This window comes from Pipistrellus kuhlii, unplaced genomic scaffold (assembly GCF_014108245.1).
Source record: "Pipistrellus kuhlii isolate mPipKuh1 unplaced genomic scaffold, mPipKuh1.p scaffold_m20_p_3, whole genome shotgun sequence".
In the NCBI taxonomy this organism is placed as follows: domain Eukaryota; kingdom Metazoa; phylum Chordata; class Mammalia; order Chiroptera; family Vespertilionidae; genus Pipistrellus; species Pipistrellus kuhlii.
The window spans coordinates 102215818-102239869 of NW_023425529.1; the positions used below are offsets into that span (position 1 = coordinate 102215818).

The 24052-nt window shown below is 37.1% G+C and overlaps 2 protein-coding genes across 6 annotated transcripts in view; one reads left to right on the plus strand and one right to left on the minus strand.

The window, feature by feature from the left end:
* The window catches only part of SGCG (sarcoglycan gamma), a 69791-nt gene extending 62920 nt beyond the window's left edge, over nucleotides 1-6871 (plus strand). For all 3 annotated transcript variants that reach the window (XM_036456240.2, XM_036456241.2, XM_045588610.1), the window contains 2 exons: nucleotides 3839-3962; nucleotides 6578-6871. In XM_036456240.2, the coding sequence (XP_036312133.1) occupies nucleotides 3839-3962; nucleotides 6578-6751 (298 nt within the window). In that variant the 3' untranslated portion in view covers nucleotides 6752-6871. The remainder of the gene's footprint in view (nucleotides 1-3838; nucleotides 3963-6577) is intronic.
* A 3178-nt stretch (nucleotides 6872-10049) lies between these two features.
* The window catches only part of SACS (sacsin molecular chaperone), a 51808-nt gene continuing 37805 nt past the window's right edge, over nucleotides 10050-24052 (minus strand). For all 3 annotated transcript variants that reach the window (XM_045588612.1, XM_045588611.1, XM_036456221.2), the window contains one exon: nucleotides 10050-22858. In XM_045588612.1, coding sequence (XP_045444568.1) covers nucleotides 11289-22858 — 11570 coding nt within the window. In that variant the 3' untranslated portion in view covers nucleotides 10050-11288. The remainder of the gene's footprint in view (nucleotides 22859-24052) is intronic.

Below are 24052 nucleotides of genomic sequence, written 5' to 3' on the forward strand. Positions count from 1 at the left end.
AATTCTAGCTTCATGAATGAGATTCCTCTTGAATTTTTGGAATAGTCTGAGGTGGATAGGTTTTAGTTCTCCTTTGAATGTTTGGTAAAACTTCCCAGTGAAGCCGTCTGGTCCCAGGCTTTTGTTTGCTGGAAGCTTTTTGATGATTGCTTCAATTTCTTCCATAGTTACCAGCTCTTCCTGATGGCTGTCCAGCCTTGAGCCCTCACAGCACCCCTGCCTGATCTGTCCTCCCAGATTTCAATGCTGCCATCCACCCCACTCCATCCTTCTATACAGGTTGTCCCATCTGACTGGACTGCCCTTTCTTCTCTGGGAGACCCAGGAATATCAACTTATGCCTCAAATTTTAGTTCATTTAGTTCATAAGCCGTGGGCTTATGATTTGTGTCTTTCACAGAGCCATCGTTTTTCCATGAAAAGTATTAGCATGAGTTTCCTGAAATTGTTTACAATTTTTAACAGAAAAAATTGATATTTTCTTGTTATGCCACCCATCTCCAATACAGCTGTAAACAGGGCAAAATATTTGCACCTTTAGTGAAAAAAATGGTGTCTTTGTGAGTTTGAAATTTAAAAAAAGCATTCTTGAAAATGTCAATTTATAAAACATTTAATAAAATACATGTACTGTAGCTCTGGCTAGTTTGCTCAGTGGTTAGTGTCACAAGTTGGATTTCTGATCAAAGGAATGTAACTCGGTTGCAGTTCAATCTCCAGTCAGGGTGGGAGCAGGAGGCAACCAAGCAATGTTTCTCTCCCCTTCTCTCCACTTCCACTCTGTCTACAAATCAATGGGAAAAAAGTATCATTGGGTAATATTAGAGAAAGAGCAATATGAAATAAATCAAATGCATGATAAATTCATATTTGCAAAAAAATGTTGGAAAAATGATGACGTATATACAGTATAGCTTAAGTGTGGTAAAATATAACACAAAATTTACTAACTTAAATACCTTTAAGTGTACAGTTCAGAAGTATTAAGAACATTCACATTGCTGTGCAACCATCATCACTAGAACTTTTCACATTGCTGTGCAAACATCATCTCTAGAACTTTTCATTTTGTAAAACTGAAATTGTCTCCAATAAACAACTTTTTTTTTATTGCTTGATTTGAAAGAGAGAAAGAGAGATTTGTTGTTCTACTTATTTATGCATTCATTGCTTGATTCTTGTATGTGCCCCAACTGGGGATTGAACCCACAACCATGGAACTTTGATGTACAGTGTATCAGGGTGATGCTCTAACCAACTGAGCTGCCCAGCCAGGGCCCATTAAAAAGTTTATCAATCTCCTCCCCCCAGTCCCTGACAAACACCATTCTATGTTCTGTCTTTATGAAAGTGACTATTCTAGGTACCTCATAAAGTGGAATCACAGAGTATGTGTCTTTTTGTAACTGTCTCATAACACTTAGAATAATGCTCTCAAACTTTGCTATATTTTTACATAAAATCACCTACTTCACCTAGACATTTATTCTTTATATTAGAGGCCTATTGCACACAATTTATGCATGGGATGGGAGGTCCCTTAGTCCAGCCTGCACCCTCTCTAATCTGGGACCCCATGGGGGATGTCTGCCTGCCTGTTTAGGTCAGATCCTGGGGATCGGTCCTAAACCGGCAGTTGGACACCCCTTTCACAATACAGGACCGCTGGCTCACCTGCCTGCATGTCGATCACCCTTAACTGCCTCCACCTGCTGACCTGATCGCCCTTAACTATGCCCCCACCAGCCTGGTCGTCCCAACTGCCCTCACCCTGCTGGCCTGATTGCCCCTCACTTCCCCCTTCTGCGGCCAGGTCATCCTTCACTGCCCCTTGCCAACCTGGTCACCACCAACTGTCCCCCCTGCTGGCCTGGTCACCCTCAACTGCCCCCTCCTGCTGGCCTGGTCACCCTTAATTACCCCCCCCCCCTCTTCTGGCTTAGTAGTCCCTCACACCCCCCACCAGCCTTGTCGTACCCAAATGCCTCCCCTGCTGGTCTGGTCGCCCCTCACTTTCCCCTCTGCCAGCTTAGTCACTCCTCACTGACAAACCCCCCCCCCCCCCCCCCCCCCCGCCAGCCTGGTCACCTCATGCAGCCTGCTGTTTGGTCCTTTGGTCATCCCTCACTAACCTCCCTGCTGGCCTGGTAGCCTCATACAGGCTGGTGTTCAGTTGTTTGGTCACCCCACACAGCCTGCTTTTTTAGTCATTTGGTCATCCCTCATTAACCGCCTGCTGGCCTTGTCACCCCACTAAGCCTGTTCGGTTGTTTGTTCGGTTGTTTGAGATGTGACGGCCCTGGCTCTTTATATATACAGGTACACATACACATACGTACTAGGTGCCCAGTGCACGAAATTCATGCACTGGGGAGAGATCCCTGAGCCCAGCCTTCCCACTTTCACATACGGGGAGCCCTCAGGGGATGTCCTACAGATGGCTTAAGCCCGCTCCCCATTGGGAGTGGATCTAAGCTGCAGTCTGGCCTCCCATTGCTTGAGGTGACGGGTCTGATCAGGGGAAGGCACCAGCCCCATCACCCCGCTGCTGCAGCCACTGCCAGTCACCATAGCCGCCAAGGTGTTTTCATCAACACAGACTCCAGTCCCTTAACCATGAAAACATGACAACTTTCTTTAAGCATTCTCAAGATGTGTCTTTCATAGGATATGACATTTCTTTCTTTGTTTTTCTTTTTATTCTCACCTGAGGATATGTTTCCACTGATATTTTCCCCTTCCCTCTGATCCCAAGTTCAGCCCCTTCCCAAGCCAAAAGCCTCCACCCCAGGCTTTAGGCTTGGGAAGGGGTTCCCCGCCTCCTCCCCTCCCCCCCGCACCTCCCCAAGCCTAAAGCCTCCGCCCCTAAATATTTATTCCAATAGCATATTTGTATTTTATACAAAAGGGTACTTCTCTTTTCTTCATCACTTCCTTTTTTCTCTCAGTGACCCACCTGCACTCTAATCTTACACTCCTGGAGGATGCAGACCATTTTCTATTCTGTTCTCCCTCTCATAGACCTTTAAACATGTCAATCAATTAGCCTTTCGAACTTTGGAGTTGGGTTGGGTTGGAACAACTGAAAAATCTTTCAAGTATTCACATTGTGCCATCAGGTGGAAATTCAGTGTTTCGCAGGCAGAGAAAAGTAGGAGAATTTTTTCTGGTACATATATTACTAGAATTTCTCTATTATGTTTGACTTAATCACAGAGATATTCTGATAAATTTTATGAGTACACTATCAAGCCAGCCGAGGTCAGTTTCCATCCTGTGTTATTAACTTCATCAATTCAATATTTTTCCAAAAGAAATCTTTGTATTTGCCCTGTAACTTTTCTAATTTTTTTTTTTTAAAAAAAGCAACCAAATCTGAATGCCTAACTTACATTCTTGTTTTTGAACATGTAGCAGATGCACATGTTGCCCTTAAATTTGTCTGTTTTTTTCCAGACAAGTTTGTGCCTTAGCTAAAATTAAAAAAAAAAAAAAAATTAGTTATTCACAAATAGCATTTTCTTCTGGTGTGGAATGCCAGAGTGCTTAACCATGCCATCTGAAGTTATTGCATTAGGTTAGGGCTCTCTACTGTTTTATCTGTTTTTACAGGATACTATTTCAATAGACTCTCACAGATAGGAAGTGAATTTCTTTACTACACGTTATTTCTGGATTTTTAAATGAATAATGTACATTTTATTAGCATTCAAGAATGATGTGAAAGTACTATATATATCTTACTGATTATATCTTCTGTGCTAAGCTGTTCATTGAGGCATTCTTGGAGTGGCTTTTTAAAATACTATTTTTCCTTGATTTATTTCTTTCATTTCAGATTAGAATCTCCCACACGAAGTCTAAGCATGGATGCCCCAAAGGGGGTTCATATTAAAGCTCATGCTGGGAAAGTCAAGGCCCTTTCTCAAATGGACATCATTTTTCATAGTTATGATGGAATGGTGAGTTTAATTAATCAAGCTCCTACTGCATGTCTTGACAATACTCATGTCCATAAGGTATCAGTATATTAAATTTATGGTAGTTTGTAAAGAAATGTTATGAAAAGCATAGAGTAAAAAATGTGAGAAAAAAAAAAAAGGCAAATGTTAATTTAGCATTGAAAGAAGGTCCAAGAAAGTTTAAAATAATTCCATATTGGACCCAGAAGCTTTCTTTGACTGGTATTTGTGCCATCTAGTCTCTTGCTATTTTCAGCTTTGAAAAAAATACTACAGACTTTCAGATTTTACAGAGAATATCAACTTTTCTATTTCCCAGTGATTCAACTTTTCTCAATATGGTCACTGGAAGGTACCTGTAACAACCATTATCTGTTACAGCACTGGGCTTCCTTATGACAAATTATGTTTAAGTGAAAATAAGGATAAAAGTCAGTTACAATAAGGATAAAATCTGAAACTTCAAGTCAGTTACAATAAGGATAAAATCTGAAACTTCAAGTCCAGAAATAAAACATTACTGATAGAGGCCACAGTTACAGCAAGGCAATGGAGCACATGCTACTCAACATGGATTGTTCTAGTGCTAGGTCAGTTCACAGATTACCTATTTGAATTCAGCAAAGAGAACAGGCCTCACTGTGCCCTATGTTCTCATTTGTCAAATAGGCAAAATAATATTTGCTTAACTATGTCACAGGGTTATAAAATGCCAATATGGTAATATGGGTGGCAACATTTTGAAATTATGTAATATTAAGAAGAAGGTTGTTGAGGCAACAAATGGCCAGCTTATTAATATAGACAAGACCCAGCTGATAGGCAGTGAATGGAATTAAAAGTCGTCTGGCAAAGCTCCTGCAAGTTTTAACTTAAAAAGTTATGATGCCATTAACAGATAAATGCAAAAATGGAAATCAAGACATTTGGAATCTTATTACTAATTTGTAATGTTATTATATTCCTAAAATGCATTAACTTGAAAACATTTATATGGACTGTAATTTTTAAATAACATGATTCTCCCCCTCCCCATGAATTATGTGTCAATCTTAGCAGTCTGAGTCATAATTAAAGTTCCTCTCCCTTATTACTAGGGGCCAGTTCAGAGTGAAGGAATGTGTGACCTCCCACAAAATATTGTCCCTCAAAAGCATAAGATGATCAATGAAGATGTACATGAACTACCAGTGACTAGAGTTTGCTAGAAAAAAATTGACCAATTATCCATAAAAAAAAGAAAAGAAAAAAAAAAAAGAAAGGAGAGAGGCAAGGCAGACAAACTAGAAAAAAATCAAACACACATGGGAAAAAGCAAATATCCACAGAACCCAAAGCATTGGGCAATAACCTATTAAATAGGTTCTGCTTTTAAAAAATATACATTTTATTACTTTTATTCTAGGAGTCCCAGTCCATAAGGGTAAAGCTTTTCCTGTAATGCCACTAATATTGTTTCACCCCTGCCTCACACGGCAGCAGTCAGCGTCCCAGGAGGAAGGACACCTGCAAACATCACTTTATTAAAAGACTGGAGTTCAAGGATGAGAGCCAAATAAAATAAAGGTTCTAAATTTGTTGGCAAAAAAGATCATTATGCCTACCCACAACATGCTTTAATTTCTTCTAAGTGAGCACCCTAGGATAGGTACGGTTTGCAGCTCAGTGCGACAATTCTTTTTTTCTTTTTTCTTTTTAAAAAAAATATATTTTATTGATTTTGTACAGAGAAGGGAGAGAGATAGAGAGTTAGAAACATCAATGAGAGAGAGTCATCGATCAGCTGCCTCTTGCATACCCCCTACTGGGGATATGCCCGCAACCAAGGTACATGCCCTTGACCGGAATCGAACCTGGAACCTTTCAGTCTGCAGACTGACGCTCTATTCATTGAGCCAAACCGGTCTCAGCTCAGTGTGACAATTCTTATTGCCTTCAGTTATCAAAAACTTTTCCAAATCTCAACCAATGGCCATTTGCTTGCATTTCAGTTTAACTATTATATAATAGAAACACAAAATTCAGTAGCTTTTATTTTAGTTGGCTTTTATCACTATCTACTGCTTTTCTGCATCTAATAGAAGGCAGGAGTTTCAAATATATTTAAAGCTAGGGAAATAGTTGATAGCTAATAGGATAAATGTAATTGCCTTTCACAGAAAATAAAATCAGGAGAAATTCCAACATTCACAGGTAAAAAATATTTAATCTATTTCTGTGGCTTGCAATTTATTCTAATAGGGAGGAGCTGTCAAAGTGGATCACAAGATATATGTGAATCAGCAAAAGAATTCTAGTTTTGCTTTTGTCAGGTAATCCTGAAAGGCATTTTTGTGAGTGTAGCATTATAAATTTTCCTAGCTCAACTTGTACAATGGGTGAAAGTAAATATGATTTCACTCCAAATTGGAGAATTATTAACACTTTGCCTGAATGTAAAATAGAAATAGGCTATAAAAAATTCAGATAGTTATAACAAGTAAAAGCAGGTGCTTATTATATTTTATTTTCTATGCTGAGAAAAACTAATGTTTAGAGAATGTTGAGAATATGAATTTTATGCTTATCATGTTCATTCCTCCTTACCAATTAATCTCTCATTTTCTCCCAAACAGCTTGTGCTTGATACTGAAACTGTATGTTTACCCAAATTGGTTCAGGGGACTCAGGGTCCTGCTGGCAGCTCTCAAAGACTCTATGAAATTTGTGTGTGTCCAGATGGGAAGCTTTACCTGTCTGTGGCTGGTATAAGTACCACATGTCATGAACACAGTCACATCTGTACCTAAACCACCCACACCTTCCATGGAGAATCTGCCTTGTTTCAGTGAACTTTAAAGACTTCAAACCTTCACACTTAGAGCAACTTGACACCCTGGAAAACTGAGGTGGTGGATGGAAGTAGGACACACTTTCAAAAAGAAGTCAGAAAGAAAACTCTGCCAATGAAAGGGTTCAGATGAATGTTGTGTGGGTGGTAGATGCAAAAGCCAAAGAAATGACAAAAGAATGTTACTAGGTTGATTTTATAAGAATCTCGTGAATTTTCTTTCCCTTTCTTGTACATGTCAATCTACAATGAAATAGTGAATTGCTGTGTGGAGCTAATTTATGATGTCCAGTTGTGGCTATCTAACTCCCCTTAAAAGTAGCATTAGTCAATACTAAGATGACCCAAAGTTCTATGATGTATTTTCATTATATCACTCAAACCTGTGATTCCTCTCTTTATTTTGCAAGAAAATGTTCATATTTTAAATGGGCTTTAAGGTTGATCTGATTTTCAATATGTAGTCAAAGGAATAAATCACACAAAATTAATCATGCTTTCTTTAGTCAACAAGCAATAAAAATCAGCTTACATTTCCCCCAAACTTCACGGTTTGAGCATCTTATTTTCTTTAATCCTCACAACTCTTTGAGGTATGTATTATTTTCCCCAAGTTACTGGTGATAAAAATGGTTCAGGTAGAACAAGTCACTAGGTCATACAATATCTACTGGAAATTAAATTGTGACCCTACATTTGAACAGCTGTTTTCACATGGAAAAACTTTGGTATGTTGTTTCATTCCATCCAAAATACTAATCTACATAAATGTGTAGATGGAATAATACTCTCTTGACAAGTGAAAGAACTGAAGTCCAAATGTGTTTTGTCATAAACAGCTAGTAGGTGGTAGGACTCATAACTGTCCATCCTGTGTACTTTCATATACACAATGCCTAATATATACCTAATATGCAAATTGTCCACAGGAGTTCGACTGTGAGACCAATCGCTCACTATGATATGTGCTGACCACCAGGGGGCAGTGTGGAATGAAGGGAGGCCCAGGGTGGCAGCCTGAAAGCCCCGATTGGCCCTGATGACCAGCCAGGCCTAGGGACCCTACCTGTGCATGAATTTTGTGCGCTGGGCCTCTAGTAACTTTATAAAATCAGACTCTTGGTTTGTGAAATAATATTTAGTATCGATTGCAACCCCTGATTAATACATGACTAGTTAAAATTTTTCTATTTCTTATTTTCTACCAGCACTACAAATTCTTGACATCTAAAATAAAAAAAAAGTACAGCAAACTTGCACAAATAGAAGAAAATCCCACCCATCCCCAATCAGATCTGGAAACAACTTTATTTTATTAAACACAATTTGAACATTTACCAACAACATTCCTGGGCTCTCAGCACGCCGCACTCCCCCTCCAGCTTGGCGTTTAAACTAATTGGACTGTGCAGGTGTTCACTAGTTTTCCCATGGAGGCTATGAACAATTCAGCCCTTCTGCCCAGGAAACTTTCTTCCCTCTCCAACCTGGCAGAACCTGCTCAAGGGCAGAAGCCTGTTCCAACCGTTCTACACTGCATGCTACTCAGGAGCAGCTACTGTACAGGTTGAGTTTCCATTTCTCTTTTAATACAAAAAGCATAACAGAGGAAAAGAAAGAAAAATCTTAAGATAATTAGTTAAGGCCTAAAATTTCTTGCCTTGAATTTCAAATTCTAAATGCTCCCCAAAATGAAAATTTCCCAAATGTCAGCAGCAAAACCTGACCTAAATTTAGACGAGGCTATTTATCTGATCTACAATATGTATTCAATTTGGTGTGAACATTCACAGATTTCACTGCAAAAGCATCAACCCTGATGAGAATGCTACATTAAAAACATCCTAAAACTTAATCCAAGGGTTTCATACAAAGGTTTGTGAACCTGTAACTTTATTTCAAATTTTTTTTTTTCCAAAATTTTAAATTGATTTTTAGAGAGGAGAGGAAGAGAAACACAGATGTAGATCAAACCATCTTTCAGCTGCCTCCTACATGCCCTCTACCAGGGATTGAGCCCACAACCTGGGCATGTGTGCTGACTAGGAATCAAACTGGCAACCTTTTGGCGCACAGGACACCCACCCAACCAATTGAGCCACACAGGCGAGGGCTGAACCTGTAACTTTAAAAAAAGAAAGTCTACAGGGACACGGGCAATAGGTTAGTGAAGACATTAAGGGGTGTGTAGGAGCTGGGAGTTGGGTGAAGAGTGGGTGTAGAATGTCAGATATCTATAATACTATCAAAATAAATATTTTTTAAAAGAAAGTCTAAAAAAAGAATCCCCATAAAACTCCAACTGGATCAACTATCATAAAGGCCAGACAAGGTTTCCTGTGTAAGTTTTAATACCTTAAAGTACGGGTGTCAAACTCAATCAGAGAAGGGGCCAAAATCTAAAATCCAGCCTAAATCACGGGCCGAATGGTTTACTGAACAGTCATAAACTGTCATTGTGATGGAAACGCAGTGGAGTGTAGTGATGACAGTGCGGTGCGGGCCACATTGCAAGGCCTGGCGGGACGGATTTGGCCCACGGGCCTTGTGTTTGACACATGTGCCTTAAAGCAATAAAATACATTCTAAGTGCTGAAACTGAATTCCAAAGTAGCAAATACTTCTTTAAAAACGCCCAGAAAGCTGAAGATCCAGAATCTGGGTAGTCCTAGAAGACAGAACTTGCAGCATTGTTCTGTCTAACTTTGAAGACTTGCATCTCAGATATATAGATGAACATTTCCTACCTGTGAGGGCTCAAGTGTGAATTAGCCCCAAACATGAACCCCTCTCTTGAGACAAGGAAAATATCAATTCAGCCACTACCTACAGAAGAACCATATTTAAAGTATCTATTTTCAAATCCATAAATATACAGGTTGGGCAAAAGTAGCTTGATAGTTGTTTTTATGGAAAATAATACTATTAATAAATAATAATACAGAATAAACTTTTACATATTCACAACTCTAAACCTACTTTTGCCCCACCTGAATATACTATATAAAACTAATCTTATTTCCTAAAATGTAAAGTAAAATAAACTTTTTACTCAATAACAACCTTATAAACCTAGTACTTTATGTTCAATCATACAAAAGAAACCTACTAAAATTCCAGGATAAAAATATAGGGAAACTTAATTGTAATATTTCCTATAAACTCATATACATAATACACATATCAAAACTTAATATAGGGATATATTAAGTTTGATTTTCAATGAAGTATTTCTCAGAAAATACCAGTCACAATGATTTCATATATACATTTGCTTTATTAAAATTATGGCACTTAATATAACAGCAGAAATAATTACGGGGCTTCACAACCAGAAACAATAGAATCGTTGCGGTGCATTCCTTATTACCAATAAAAGTAAAAAAGTTTTAATGTTCTATAAGTCCTTAATTGCACAAAATATTATATTTAGCATCATTTATAGCCAGCACACATATTTAAACTAATTGTTACCTTTCTTTTACATTCTCCAAAAGAAATATGTTAAGTAAATACCTATGGTAGGACATTCAAACATAATTTAGCTGTCAGTTTAGAATCACTCATAGGGAAAATACAAGCTGATAATTACTCTTTTATAAACTACTGAATATTGTCACAATACATTTTTTTCAATGTTTTTCAAAGTAAAATCCAAGACATAAGATTTTTAACTGCAGCACCTTTAGACAACAAAAGATTGCATCCTATTCAACCACACTACATAAATTATGACATTTGTGGAAAATACGTACAAACTTAAAACAAATGTTCTACCAGTTGATAAATGTTTTGGTAAGCAGTTCTTGGAAGCAATATAATAACATCTGGTGATAAGAACTGCCACAATTTTGAGTTTCCCATATGCTATCTTCATGAAAGAGGAAACCTGTAAACATAAGGTGTAAAAAACTTTTAGAATACAGATTCAATATGCACTCGAAGTACTATCTGCCTATTCTAAATCAAGTAATATTCAGGATTAAAATATGGTACCGTTTTTCAAATGTACTGAGTATTTAGGATGTAAAATTGCAACAAATTTATAATCAGATCCAGCTGATAAGAAAACAGCACATCCAAGAGGATCCATTTAAATAAAGGATAAAATTCCAAGACTTAATTCCCCTTTTTTGTTTAAAGTAATGATATTCCAGTGTTTCATTAGCCCCTTCAAAAGAATCATGTTAAAAACATAAAATTCATCCTAAACAGACATATTCTTTTCTAACAAACTGCTAAGCTTTGATGATGTAAAGTGCAGTTCTATATGGTGCGATCCTAGTCATTCAAATACATCTAGCAATTTTTCAGTTCACCATCATCTTAAAAATAACTTTCTTTTAGATTCTGTCAAAATCTTCTATGAATATTGATATTCCTAAGAACTCCAAAATTCTTCTCAAACAATCTGCAATTCCTCAATAAGTGGCAATGAAGTCAGGAAGGATAGCAATTCATTCATGATGTAGCTCTATTTTTTTTTTTTAATACTTTCACAATTTTTGTTGTATAAAATTTTCAAGTTTTATTATGATACAGGCAGTACATTCCATTACCCTCATAGCAACCTCAGAAGTGAACCTGTCATTTGGAATCTGTGGGAAAGGAAGCAAGTCAGGATATCTTGTTTTTAAACTGTCTACACCATAAGCTTCCAAAGTATGGACATCATTTGTCAGTCCTTCAAGTTGCTGACTATATTCCTCTATTTTTTGTGCAAGTGCAGTTGGCTTTACATCTTTATCAGACTTTCCTCTCACAGCATAGTCAGCAGCAATCAAAGCTAATTTGGTAGAAAGGTAACATTTAAAGCATACCCATTCATTGGCATTTTTATGAAGGTCATTCCTGGCAGCTGAAAAATTTGCTCTAGCTTGTCTCAACCACCTACGTGCTTCAACTGGATTACCAACTGACTTGAAAGTGGGAGGAACAAAGAATCGTTGAGAGTAAGTCTGTCCAGCTGAGGGTGGGCATTTTTCTTTATTTTGTTGTTGCCTTTCAGATTTATGGCTTGTTGCTTCTTGATTCCATGAAGTATAAAATCTTTGAAATGAGTACTTGTCTGACTGAAATCGGGCTGCTGAGGTTGAAAATGTCCGCCTTGAGGCTCTGTCTGCATTTTGATCTACAAAAGCCTGTTTCTCTAATCTGTTAATTTCATTCTGCAAATGTTTAAAAACTTCATTAGCAATGTCATGATTCTCTGGATTTTTGTCAGGATGCCATTTCAAATATAACCGTCTAATAATTTTTTTTCTTTCAGATTCTGGAAGCTTCCAAGCTTGCTCCACCACTGTTGTCACTTCTTTTAAAATCTCTGGTAAAGAATTCACCTTAAGCTTTTTGGGGGAATGGTGTTTTGAAGAGGTCTTGTGGCTTTCTTTACCAGAGAAAAGAGGAGGGATGTTTCGTACACCAGGTGCTAGGAACTCTGTAGGGCTGGTTGGTGTAGAAGGGGCACTGTCTCTGCTTTGAGAGCTTTCCTCAGGCCTTGAAAACTTATAAAGATCAAGAGAGCTAACTATTTTATATTCACTATAACCAATATCAATCTGATAGATCTTTCCTAGAAAACTAGAATTGTCAGCATCTTCTCTTTCAACTTCTTGTACAATAATTGCATATGTGTATGTTGGCTGGTATGATCCATAGATATCACCACCTTCAGCATCAACAAGGTACCCAACATATTCTCCTGGGTAGAAAACATTCATTGGATCCATAAGCAAAGTATAATGAATTTCGGCAGGTATTGGAGTGCCCGGCATTGGAAGCTCAAGTTTTGATGGTTCTGAAGAGTCATATTTTACTCCTAAACTGTCAAGTTTCTCACTGATTCTGTAAATATCATTGCATCCTAGCATAGCAATTAAATATGAAGTGTCAGAAATCAAATTGTCAGTGGCTGACTTAAGCGTCATTGCTAATGCTAATAGGAAATTAATGTCTTTACTGTCTGAATGTTGTATGTAGAGCAGGATGACAGCATTACCAAATCTCTTCAAAAAAGCAAAAGTTTCACTTTTACTGTGGGGAATAGGATTAAAACCTTTAACTCTTAATGTTGTTTGAAGCTTTTCAAAACAGGACACTTTCAATCCTTCTCTTAGCGCTTTGCAAAGTCTTATGGCTTTTTCTTCATTGGCCAGGAAAGCATTATCATTTTCATGCTTCATAATTCTAATTAGTCCTGTAATGAATTGTTCAGAAGACAAGAGTAACTGCAGTCTTCCCTGAAGAGAACATAAGGCTCCAAACTGACAAACTTTGGGGGTCTCCTCATCTAACTGCTCTTCAAGAATACTGCTCAATAAACGAGGTCTGAGTTTTTGAGGAAAAAGCATTATCAACTTAGTATGAAATCCGTGGTCTTTCCCTAAGTAGCACTGGCTAAGATCAACCAACATTTGCACACCAATATTCCCCTGGATTCTACTTTTGTAATGTGGTGCATCATCAAACACTAAGATGCTGGACTTGACCAATCTACCATCCTGGCTTGGAAGGTGAAGGGCAAGATCGCGTACATTCTCCAGATCACTCCTCACCTTTACTGAATCATTTTGTAAACTCTTGAACAAGCCAGAAACTACTCTTTTAACTGTACGCATTTCATTAGGATCTAATTGTTTTCCTTCAGAACTTTTGAATATGCGGCTCAACACTTCAACATATTGCTTAGTTGAAATAATATCTTCAGTACCTAAATGTTTGAACAACTGATGAAAGGTACCAAGTTCTAAAGGTAGTTTGTACAAATAAGGTTTAAAATCAGATTCATATTCTAGATTTATCACCACCTCTTCAGGCTTCAGAAGTTTCCAACCATCTTCTACCATCACAAAAGCAACCCCCCGCAGCTGAAAACGAAACTCCCTTTTTTCTGTACTGAGAAATTCATATATGCTCCTTAAGACCTTTGCTCTCGTTTTCACCATTTCTTCATCCAAAGTTGTAATGTTGCATATGTTTCTGCAGTTATTAATGACCTTATCAAGAGGGGGGTCCAGGTTAACATTAAGCATACTCAAGACTTGTTCAAGCTGTTCTTGAGGACCAAGGTCACTACCTTCTTGTTCTTTGATACTCAAAGGTGTGGCTTTATCTGGAAGAATAGGGCAGGATGTCCATAACAACTGAAGTACATCACATTGCTTGAATTTTGGATTCACTTGTGCTCCACTGAACTTTATAAGAGGAAGTGTTCCGTTTACCTCTTGATACTGAGGATGAAATCTAATGAATTCAGCAGGGGCCCTCTCGGGACATAAGAATGGTATTAAAGACAGTTCTTTCAAAAAGTTTCCAGATAACAAGTCCATTCGTTCTTGGAATATATGATGGAGAAGTATATCAACTGTATTTTGCAAAGTTTCTTTAGACCAGTTTTCTGTATTAGCTCTCACAGAGATTTCCTTAGCAAACTGTAACAACTGCTGCTGAGAAAGCATGTATTTTAGTCCAATGTTTCTTAAGAATTCCACCCAGGAGGTCATAAATGCAACTTGATTTTTGGGTTTTATAAGTTGTTCCAATTTTTTAAAGAAGTCCTTAGGAATAAACAAATTTTCGGGAAGCATAACTTCAAAAACCCTCACAGTTCTATCATAGAAATGCTTTGCTTGCTTTAGTCGACTGTTAGCATCATAGATTATCAATAAACTTTCCAGTTTTTCGAAAAGCTGTTCTTTGATCTCTGACAATTCCTCAATATTTGATAATCTATTCTTAAGATAGATTAAATGTTCTAATTTTGCATCATATGAGAGATTTTCAATTCTTGGTAAGAGGTGTTTCAAATATACCTCTAAATCATCTATAGGTACACAACCAAGCACCTCATATAGTTCTTTTAAGTGTATTTTTTCTTCAAGAAATGCAGATGACGATGATTGCGTCCACTTTTCCACTTCAGCTGAAGGAATACTTTTTGTAAGTACATAGCATGTTCCAAATTTTGCAATGCTCATGTAGCGACCACTGATGGATTTGTAGCATGGAAGTGACTTTAAAATTTTTATGTCATCTTGGGATATCAAGTGACTCAAATTGCAGTTGAAATACATCAAAAGTGCTTCAAAGTCATTTTCTACTAATTTTTCAGCTCTAAATGTTGAAGTTTGAACCATATAATGTACAGCCCTCAAAATGCTTGTGGGGCTGTCTATGTTTGCTGTGTGACATGACAACAGAGGAACAAATGCACTATCTTTTGAACATATTTTGTTCAAGGCAAGCTGAATACAGCCAGCTTTCATGAGAGCATGAAAGACTTTATCACTTTGGGCATTTGGAAAAACTGCAATGTGCATGAGGCTTAAAGGAAGCAGAACATCCCCTTCAGGAACTACAAGCTGATTGGCTGAAACAGTAAACTTTGTTCCTGGAAGCAATGCCCAGTCTTTTAGGATATCAACAACAATGTCAAATGTTGGTTTTGTTTCTTCTTGTTCTTCTTTCACATTTACAGATTCACTGATAAAATGCCATGCATTCTTAAGCCAGGACTCGCTTGCAAAATTATCTTTCCACTTCGTACAGTTTTTGGTCTTATACTCACGAGGCAATACAGAGGACAACAAATCAGCAAAGCTGGAAATGTCAAATACTTTTGCAACTTTACAGTTCAATAAAATATTACCATATTTCAAATATAATGTATTCATGAACAAATCTTTGCGTGATGGAATCAATTCATGGTATGTTGTTAGAAACTTGGGTCGTTTTGCATCAAAAGTTTGCAAAACACTGTCCAGTGTAATGAGAAGGGGAAGTCCCTCCACTTCCATCTCATTTTCTTCTGCATCCTTAAAACAATAATCAACTAAAAGTTTTAAACTATGAAAAAGTTTTAGGTTAGTCTGCTGGAGTCGACAAGGCAGCTTCCCAATATGGCAATTAGTATCAGGAGAGGAAAATGTCATTAAGAAAGACCTAACATCAGCAGGAGTTACATAACTAACAGGAATATCTGCATCTACAAGACAGTGGAACAGATTAGCTGTTTCATCACAGTTGTACACCAAGTTGAAACCAATTTCTAAAAGTAGGTGCTTCAGTCTATAGACATTCTCTGCTACGGTTTTCCGTGTAGTGATATTATAATCTGCATTTTTAAGGTGTTGTAATTCATCCTGTAGTAAATTGTCAAAAAACGGTCTAGTTTTATTTGAAGTAGACATATTAATCCAAGTAATTATAACCGCAGAATGCAAATCAGAGCCATCAATATTTGGAGCCCGTACAACAGGTAAAAGACGTTTCATATCTTCATGAATGCAACTATAAAGTGCTTTCACTAGACAATATAAATCTGGTTGTAGATCAAGCCTGTTAACTGGGAAAAATGATAAAAACTTCTTTAAAGTGTCCTTTACAACATGAATAGACGTGTTCTGTAAAACTGATAATGTTGGATCAGAACCAGGGAAATAGCGCTTTTTTAACTGGATTAGTAATTCCACATATGCTGGAGCTATTAATGCTGTCATTAAACTGTTATTCCAGTCACTTCGAACACCAACTCCATTATCATCACGCCACAGATTTCTTCTGGCTGAATCTAGAGCAAAGTGGCCGTTCATATGAAATGGTAATCCCGTCTCTAAAGAGAGAGGCAAAAAACAGAAGGCCCTGTGGGGTTTTTTATAATTGTGAGTAATGCAAGCAGCTACTCCACCACGAGGGAAGAGAGTAATATCTTGGTTCTTGTGAGCTGATATAACGCTCTTAGATACTTTCTCCATACTTGAAAAACCTGATCTATTACAAATTAGCCATGTAGTAAGATTTCCTTCAGAGTCCTCAGTATCCATTGTATAGGTGATCTGTTGAACTGGTATGTCTTTGAGCTGCCTCTTTTTAGTAACACTGTCAATTACAGAAGCATGAAATTGTTTCCTTTTCAATCTGTCTCCATCAGTGATTTTGCCCTTTACGGAATACAGCACATTTAGAGCTCCAGTAGTTTTATCTATTTCACAAATAGAAATTTTTTCCATGTGATTAAGAAACATTAAAAGTTCTGCCCCATCTGACCGCAATTTGTCCAAAAGATTCTGGACCATTCTGTCTGATGATGGAACTGAAGAAATTTCTGAAATTTTTGCCATTTCTGCATTACGAAGAGGAAATCTAAACATTGTGCAATTATCCAGTTTAAAGTGGGTTCCCAAATAAAGATCCAGGACATCTGAGAACTGTGTCCTAAAATCTGCATCCAAATCTCTAAACATACGTCCAGGACTAATGGATGTGGCTCCTGGTGCGTATCTGGCATGAGGATCAAAAATACACAGGATATCATTGCCAGAAATAAAAGAAGGACAGTCTGTAATATGATACACAGAATTGAATCCTATTCCATACTGTCCAGTTTTATAAGGATTTCCTTCTTTGGTGCCTTTTCCAAGATTCTGAATTCCTCTGACATCATCGTCTGTAAAAGGTTGGTTGTTATACACACAAAGTGCTGGCCCCTGCAATGGGGCCCATTTATCATCAAATATTCTATCTACTGGATGTTGTCTAGGATCAAACACAAAACAGATTTCTGTGGCCTTTGCATCATCAGCATTTTGAAGAAGTTCTTTCAACATCTCCTTTTCTGAAGGATAGGCATTAAGGATACTCTTAATTCTGCTGGTGAGTTTTTCTTTCTGTCCAAATTCTGAGCCAAGTGTTGTAAAACAGATATTAGATGCATATCTTTCTAAGGCTTTATGCCGTTTTGGTACTGCTCCTAGTTTTACAGCTACTTCCCTGGGTATATCAGCATGACAATATTTTACAGTGGTATCCTTTACTTTTATCCAAGGACAATCATTGTAGCATAAAGATTTAGCAGGAAGAAGTTTAAGATTAGTATCTGGCAATAATATTTTGCCATAATTTTTCTCACAAAATTCTTGTTTCTTTTCTCTAATGACACTCCATATTCCTTCACTAATTATTCGCCGGCAAAGCTGAAAAGTCTCTTCTGTTATTTGCTTTGTTCCCCTTTTTTGATCAATGGATTCCAAAACAAGGGCAAAATCTTCAACAGTAAATGACTGTCTTACACCCACACTTTCAAAAAGTTCACGGAAATTATTTTTATATTTATTAGGCAACTGATAAAGGTATGGCGCTGCTTCAAAATTCAAATGAAAAGAAACTTTTTCTGAATCAACATATGTATTCTCAACTAGAATGAAGCTAAAGGTTTTTAACTTTTCAACAATTGATAACTTAATGGTTTCATTTTGCATCATTGCTTCATGAAGATATTTGTAGCAAGCATTGGTGATATTCTCTTGGTATAATGTAACTCCATCATTAACTGATTTTGCAACTTCTTTCAATTGGTTTACAACCAGATCAACCGTTGGCTTCCTTAGTAGTCCCAAAAACTCCTTAACAGCCAATGGCACTGAACCACAACCTCTGAAGGAATGTGAGTTTTCATTTAGAATTGGCTGCAAAAGACAAACTATATCTTGATGCTCAGCTGTGTAAAGGTCAGTTGCTGCAAACATGGTTTCAGGCTTAAAACTGTTACCTTTCCAGTCCAAAGAAAAACCTGCTGGTTTTGTTAGAAATGGAAGGAAGGGGATTGTTTGATACTTTGCAGCAAAATCCTTTGCTCTAGGATCCCTTATTTTCAGCTTTTCATCAATAAGACTTAATAGGATACTACTTCTTAGACAAGCAGCAGCATGATCACTTTTATTGATTTCTGTTACTGATTCTGTACGTTCTAGCATGTCATCCCATAAAATATCATCTTTTGCCATACCTAACTGAACTAGCTTAATCAAAATAATAGGATTAAGATAATCCTGAGTAGAACCATAAGGAAATCGTCCATCTTTAGTATCAAATAACTTTGCAACTCTTCCTTCAGGATGAATTAATCTTGATGGTAAAACCAAAGGATGTCCCTCTAAAGAGCAAGGAATACATGGAGTAACACGAAGAATTCCTGAGAATTCCTCAATTTTTTCATTTAAAACAAAATTCATTAAAGGATCTCTGAGTTCTGCTTCAATTTCTTGAATGTTTGGAAAAAATACTTCTGAAAAAAACTGTTTCTCTGAAAATGTATTCTCAAGCAGTATCTGTTTACAGCCTGCTTCTTCAAATCCTAATTTTACCGAAGCAGGAAGTTCAACAGCACAAAGGTCTTTTGACCCAGTCTTCTTGAGGTATTTTAAAAATATCTTGAAGGCTGCTGGACCAACATCTCTTCTTTTAAGTATAGAGTCATCTAGAAATCTCACATTCTTCATTGAAACCCATGTAGTTCCATCAGAGAAGACTCTGGTCAATTCTTTCCCTTTTCCATGAGCTATATCTTCATAAAATCCTTGACAAATTACAGAAAAATCATCATGAACTGTATCAGGATCCGGCCACACTGCATAGTAAGTATAATCCATTAACTCCCCACTGGTGGCCAGGTTACGTAGGACACTGAGTGCCTCTAAGTAAGCTTTCACAATAACGTGTCTCATGAAGGTGGTATTCCATCGTCCTTTTGTATCTGTCTTCCAGATTTCTTTTCTATTGGAAGTTACAGCAAAACACCCATTGATGTGGACTGGCAATCCTGTTTTTATTCGTAAAGGCAAATAGCAAAACACCTCTCCTATGTGTGGTTTCACAGTCCACTTCTGGTCCTGGACTTCAGACAGCAGAACTCCTACTGCACCACAAGGAACCAGTCCTAGCCTTCTTCCACTTTCACTCAGGGAAAACTTCAGGGCCTCTCCGGTATCCATGCAGGTACATATAAGCCACGTGGTGCATTCTACTGTTTTTTGTGACAATTCGTCCGATGGCTTTTTTGATTGGCCAGATTTAGCCATTTCAAAGAGAGCAGCGGGGTCGTCATCTGGACCTCTAAAAAGAGGTGAATGTAAATCAGCAATCCTTCTGAACACATGGTGAAATTCTTCAACTGTGATCTGAAGAATGCAAGATGACTTTGGTGCATCAGTAGGAGGCTTTTTATTGCTGCTGTTGCTGCTGCTGCTGCTGCAAGTTTTCATAAGCTCAGCAGCTTCTTTTAAAACACTTAAGATAGGTGCATTCAACGCTTTGGAAGAACATATATTTTTTTTAATTATTATTGTATCTTGTGCTAAGCTGGGATTGCTTTCCTCAATTTTCAAGTACTTCAAATACATTGAGTTTACACTCTGAGTGAAAATGATAAGCCTGTGTCCACACAAACTAAATTCATCCACAAGAGAGTAAATATCTGCTGTATTATAACAGGTATTACTAACTTCACTCACTTTTGCTTCCTGCTGAGTTCTGAAGGACAGGCGGAAAAGAGTTCCACTGTAGCTATAAGGTGTTTCTACAGTCAGGGGTAACTGACAGCCAAAAACGTCTATAAATGGTTTGAACTGATTAGGAAACTTCCTAAGTCTTTTCTGTTGTTTACTCCAATTAATTTTGATCCCAGGATTAGATCTGTCTTTAATGTGTTTACTGATATGGTTTATGTTTGGATCAAACATTATCATGAATTCTCGACTCATAATGATAGGAATGTCAGTAATATGGTACACAGAATTAAATCCAAGACCAAATTTACCAACTTTGTCTACTTCTCCTCTTTTTAAAGATTCCCCTAACCTAGTTATGTTAACAAAATCTGAATCTGAGAATTCAGAATTATTGAATGACCACAAGGCAGGTCCATGACATGCTGCCATCCCTGGGTCCAGGAGATTCTCTCTAATATCCATATTTCTTCTCATGTCAATCATGAAACTGCATTCTGTTGCATTTGCATCATCTGCATTTTGAAGTAGTTCTTTAAAAATATCTGACACTGAAGGATATTCTTCCAAAATATTTTTAATTCTTACAGTAAGTGGTTCTCTTTGTCCAGACTGTTCAAATCCCATGTTTTCAGGGTTGATCAATCTTGTACTAAGGCATGGAACTTTCAGCCATTCTGCAGTTTTCATGGGTATGTCCTCATGTACCAAAATGATTGGTTCCACAGAATCTTCCAATAAGTCATTAAGGTCATCAACTTTGATGTCACAATAACAGCATTCATGAATTGACTTCATGATTAGTTTAGAAGGGTTTCTGTTATGATGTATAGGAACTGGTGTGTTGGGGCTTACTGGAATTTGATTGCTATATAGCCATCTGATAATATTCAACATAAGATGAAGATTTTGTTTGCTTTCTTGTTCACTGAGATCTTGATCACTTTTGAGATATACCTTCTGAATAACCATGGATATATGATCTGATGTTAGCTCCTCTATTGAACCACAGACCTTAAACAGTTGGTGGAATTTTGCCATGGTTTTGGGCACATTATGCAAATAAGGTTGAAGGTCAAGATCATGGAATGGTTTTATAACAGCTTGGGCGAGGGGACAAAATTTTTTGCCAGTCCAAACCCAGGGAAATTTTAAGGCTCTAAAAGCATCTTTCCCTTCATTTAAATGATCATGCATGAATCCATAAATTTCAAGCAAAATATGTTGGAATTGGTAGTAGTCTTCATCACTAAAAGTTTTCGAAGTATACCACTCAACAACAATTTTAAAGTGTTCCAAGACAGCACTAATGCTAGGTTTTGTGAAGATACCTAGAGCTTTTTCCAAGTTTACATGGATACTTTCAACAAGAGGAAGTGCTGAGCCAACTAGAATTGCATGGGCTGCATCACACATATCTGGTGGTGCACAAAGACTACAGAGATCCCCTTTCCATACTAAAGAACCTGGATAATTTGGAGGCCTTTTCTTGCAAGCTGGGACCCATTTTATTTTCTTCAGTGTCATCATTCCTTCAGGTGACTGCAACAGTGTATGATTCCTATTTAAAACCAATAAGAGTGTTTTGGCTTTCTTTGTGAGAACGTCCTCATTTGGACAAGCATTGACCTGTAAGGCTTCAATTTTTTTTGCCACTTGTACAACATCTTTCTCTTTGAGACTGGCTTCATTTTTTAAACCAATCTGTCTTAAAGAGTGAAGAATATCTGGTGAGGTGAAAACTGAAGGTGGGAAGCAAGTTTCTTCTTCACTATAAAAGAGATCCTTTAGTACTTCTATATCTGGATCAAAGAGTTCACTGGCTGATACCATTCTTTCCTGTGAAATCTGAATGAATTTTAATGGCATTAACCAATCAAGTACTTTTGGATTCTCATTTTTAAGAGAGGACAGATTCTCAAGGATCCATAACATAAGGTGTGTTATCTCTACATGTGAATAAAATCCATTTTCGATATCTTTTAAAACAAGCTTTAAGAAGCTAGGGGTCTTTAACTTCTCTATTTTCAACATGTTTGCCAAGCGAATAGTAGCTTCATCATTACTGTCTATTACTGAAATAGAGAGCCGCAGATCTGGAGGAAGTTTGGCAGCATGGTGCAAGACTTTACAACCTTTCAGTTTTGTATAAGAGGAAATTCCCTGACCAGATGAATTGTTAATTCGTTTAAATATTGCCAATTCCTGAATTATTCTTTTTTCCTTTTCACTACTATCAGTTAAAGTGGCTAGGAACTTCCTCAGGGCATCTTTGTGTGTCGGAAGCAGTGAAGCTATTTGATTACATAATTTCTGCAATGGCATCTTCTCCATTATCTGCAAAACAGCACTTGGTAATGGTGAATGAATGTAATTTTTAACAAGTGGGTGTTTTATGGAGGCATCTAATTTCTTAAGGACAATCCCTCCAAGTTTCTGTACAATGTCAGCTAAAAATTCTGGAAGTTGTGCTTCAGATTCGTCATCTAAAATGACTAATGACGGAATCCTGAGTCTAATGAGTTCCACACACGTCTGACCTTCTTCTAGTGTAGTTCTGGGAATGAGTGGCATCTCATCAAATAAAGTCAAATCCTCTGAAAAATGTATGTAGAGATTCCTCCAAACCATTTTAAGCCATGAAACAGACGGATGGTTTTTGTCTTCATCAAATGGATACCATTGAACGATCAGCTCTCTGCCAGGCCAGAACGTATTCATTACTTCTTTGATTAGACGTGCAAATCGTTCTGGATTTAGAAGCTGCAGCTGAGTACATGGTCTTCCTGTAAATCATATAAAGACACGTTATAAATATATAATTCCACTATAACTTATTTAGCTTTCTATTCCCGCAGATTAGACAGTGCCAGTCATTTTGAGAGACTTAGGTCCACTGTAAAAATGCAAAAATTCGGCATAACAGGGCTTATAATACATTTTTAATAATAGAGAATCTAACCATAAATCCATATTTATAATAACCTAAGAGAGAAATAATTTTCTCTGGAAAGTGCTTATTTTAAATAAATATGTAAAATGTATTTATGTGTGTTTTAAAAATTATCCTATGTTCTACAAATGGAATCAACACGGAAAACAATTTTTCATGGTTGTTTTTCATAAATAAAAGTACCAAAGAAAAGTGGATAAAGTTTAAGTAAGCACCATTTTATTTAAGGGTAGATAACTAATTTATAAACAACCACAACTTGAGTTTTTTTACATGTCTGCAGGAGCCACACGGCTGCACAGATAACAAGAAGGGCCTGAAGTAGGCACAAAAATGTTGCGATGAAGTAAGACCAACATTCTCTGAGGCTGAGATAGCCAGGAAACTTAGCTTCCTTCAATCACACGGTCACTTAAGCTTTCTGGGACTTGCATGCTCTCATCTGGAAAAAGAATGAGGATGAGGTCCTAGGTCTCAAGACTGTTCTATATATACATGTCCAAGTAAGGAGCATATTCATAACTTTAACCATTGGTCTAGAAATTAACATTTCTAAGTGTATTTTGTGTTTCAAAGTATTTATAACACCAGAAGGAACAAAATTTTGAAATAACACTATTTACCTATAGATATATATTTGCTTATTTAGGGAAATAAAAAATATCTTAAATTCAGTCCTATGGAAAACTAACATCATTTTCTCCCTGTGTACATATAATTTCTTGACTCTTGAAAGACTAATTTGGAAAAAGATGTAAAAGAGGGCACAGATCAAGCACCTTGACATTTCTATATATCATCATATCTTAACACCTTTATTTCACAGGCTTACACATCAGGAGGACAAATTTTCCTTTGTCCAAAAAGTTACCTTTCATGTTACAATAGACATTTTAAAATTACTGCCATGGAAGTTTAAGCAACGGCACAGTCTTACAACTTTTGGAAGCTATAAATTCCCAAATTCTGAATATTTTCAGTTTCTACATCATATGATTTAGGGTAAATCAAGTATTAATAGTAATAT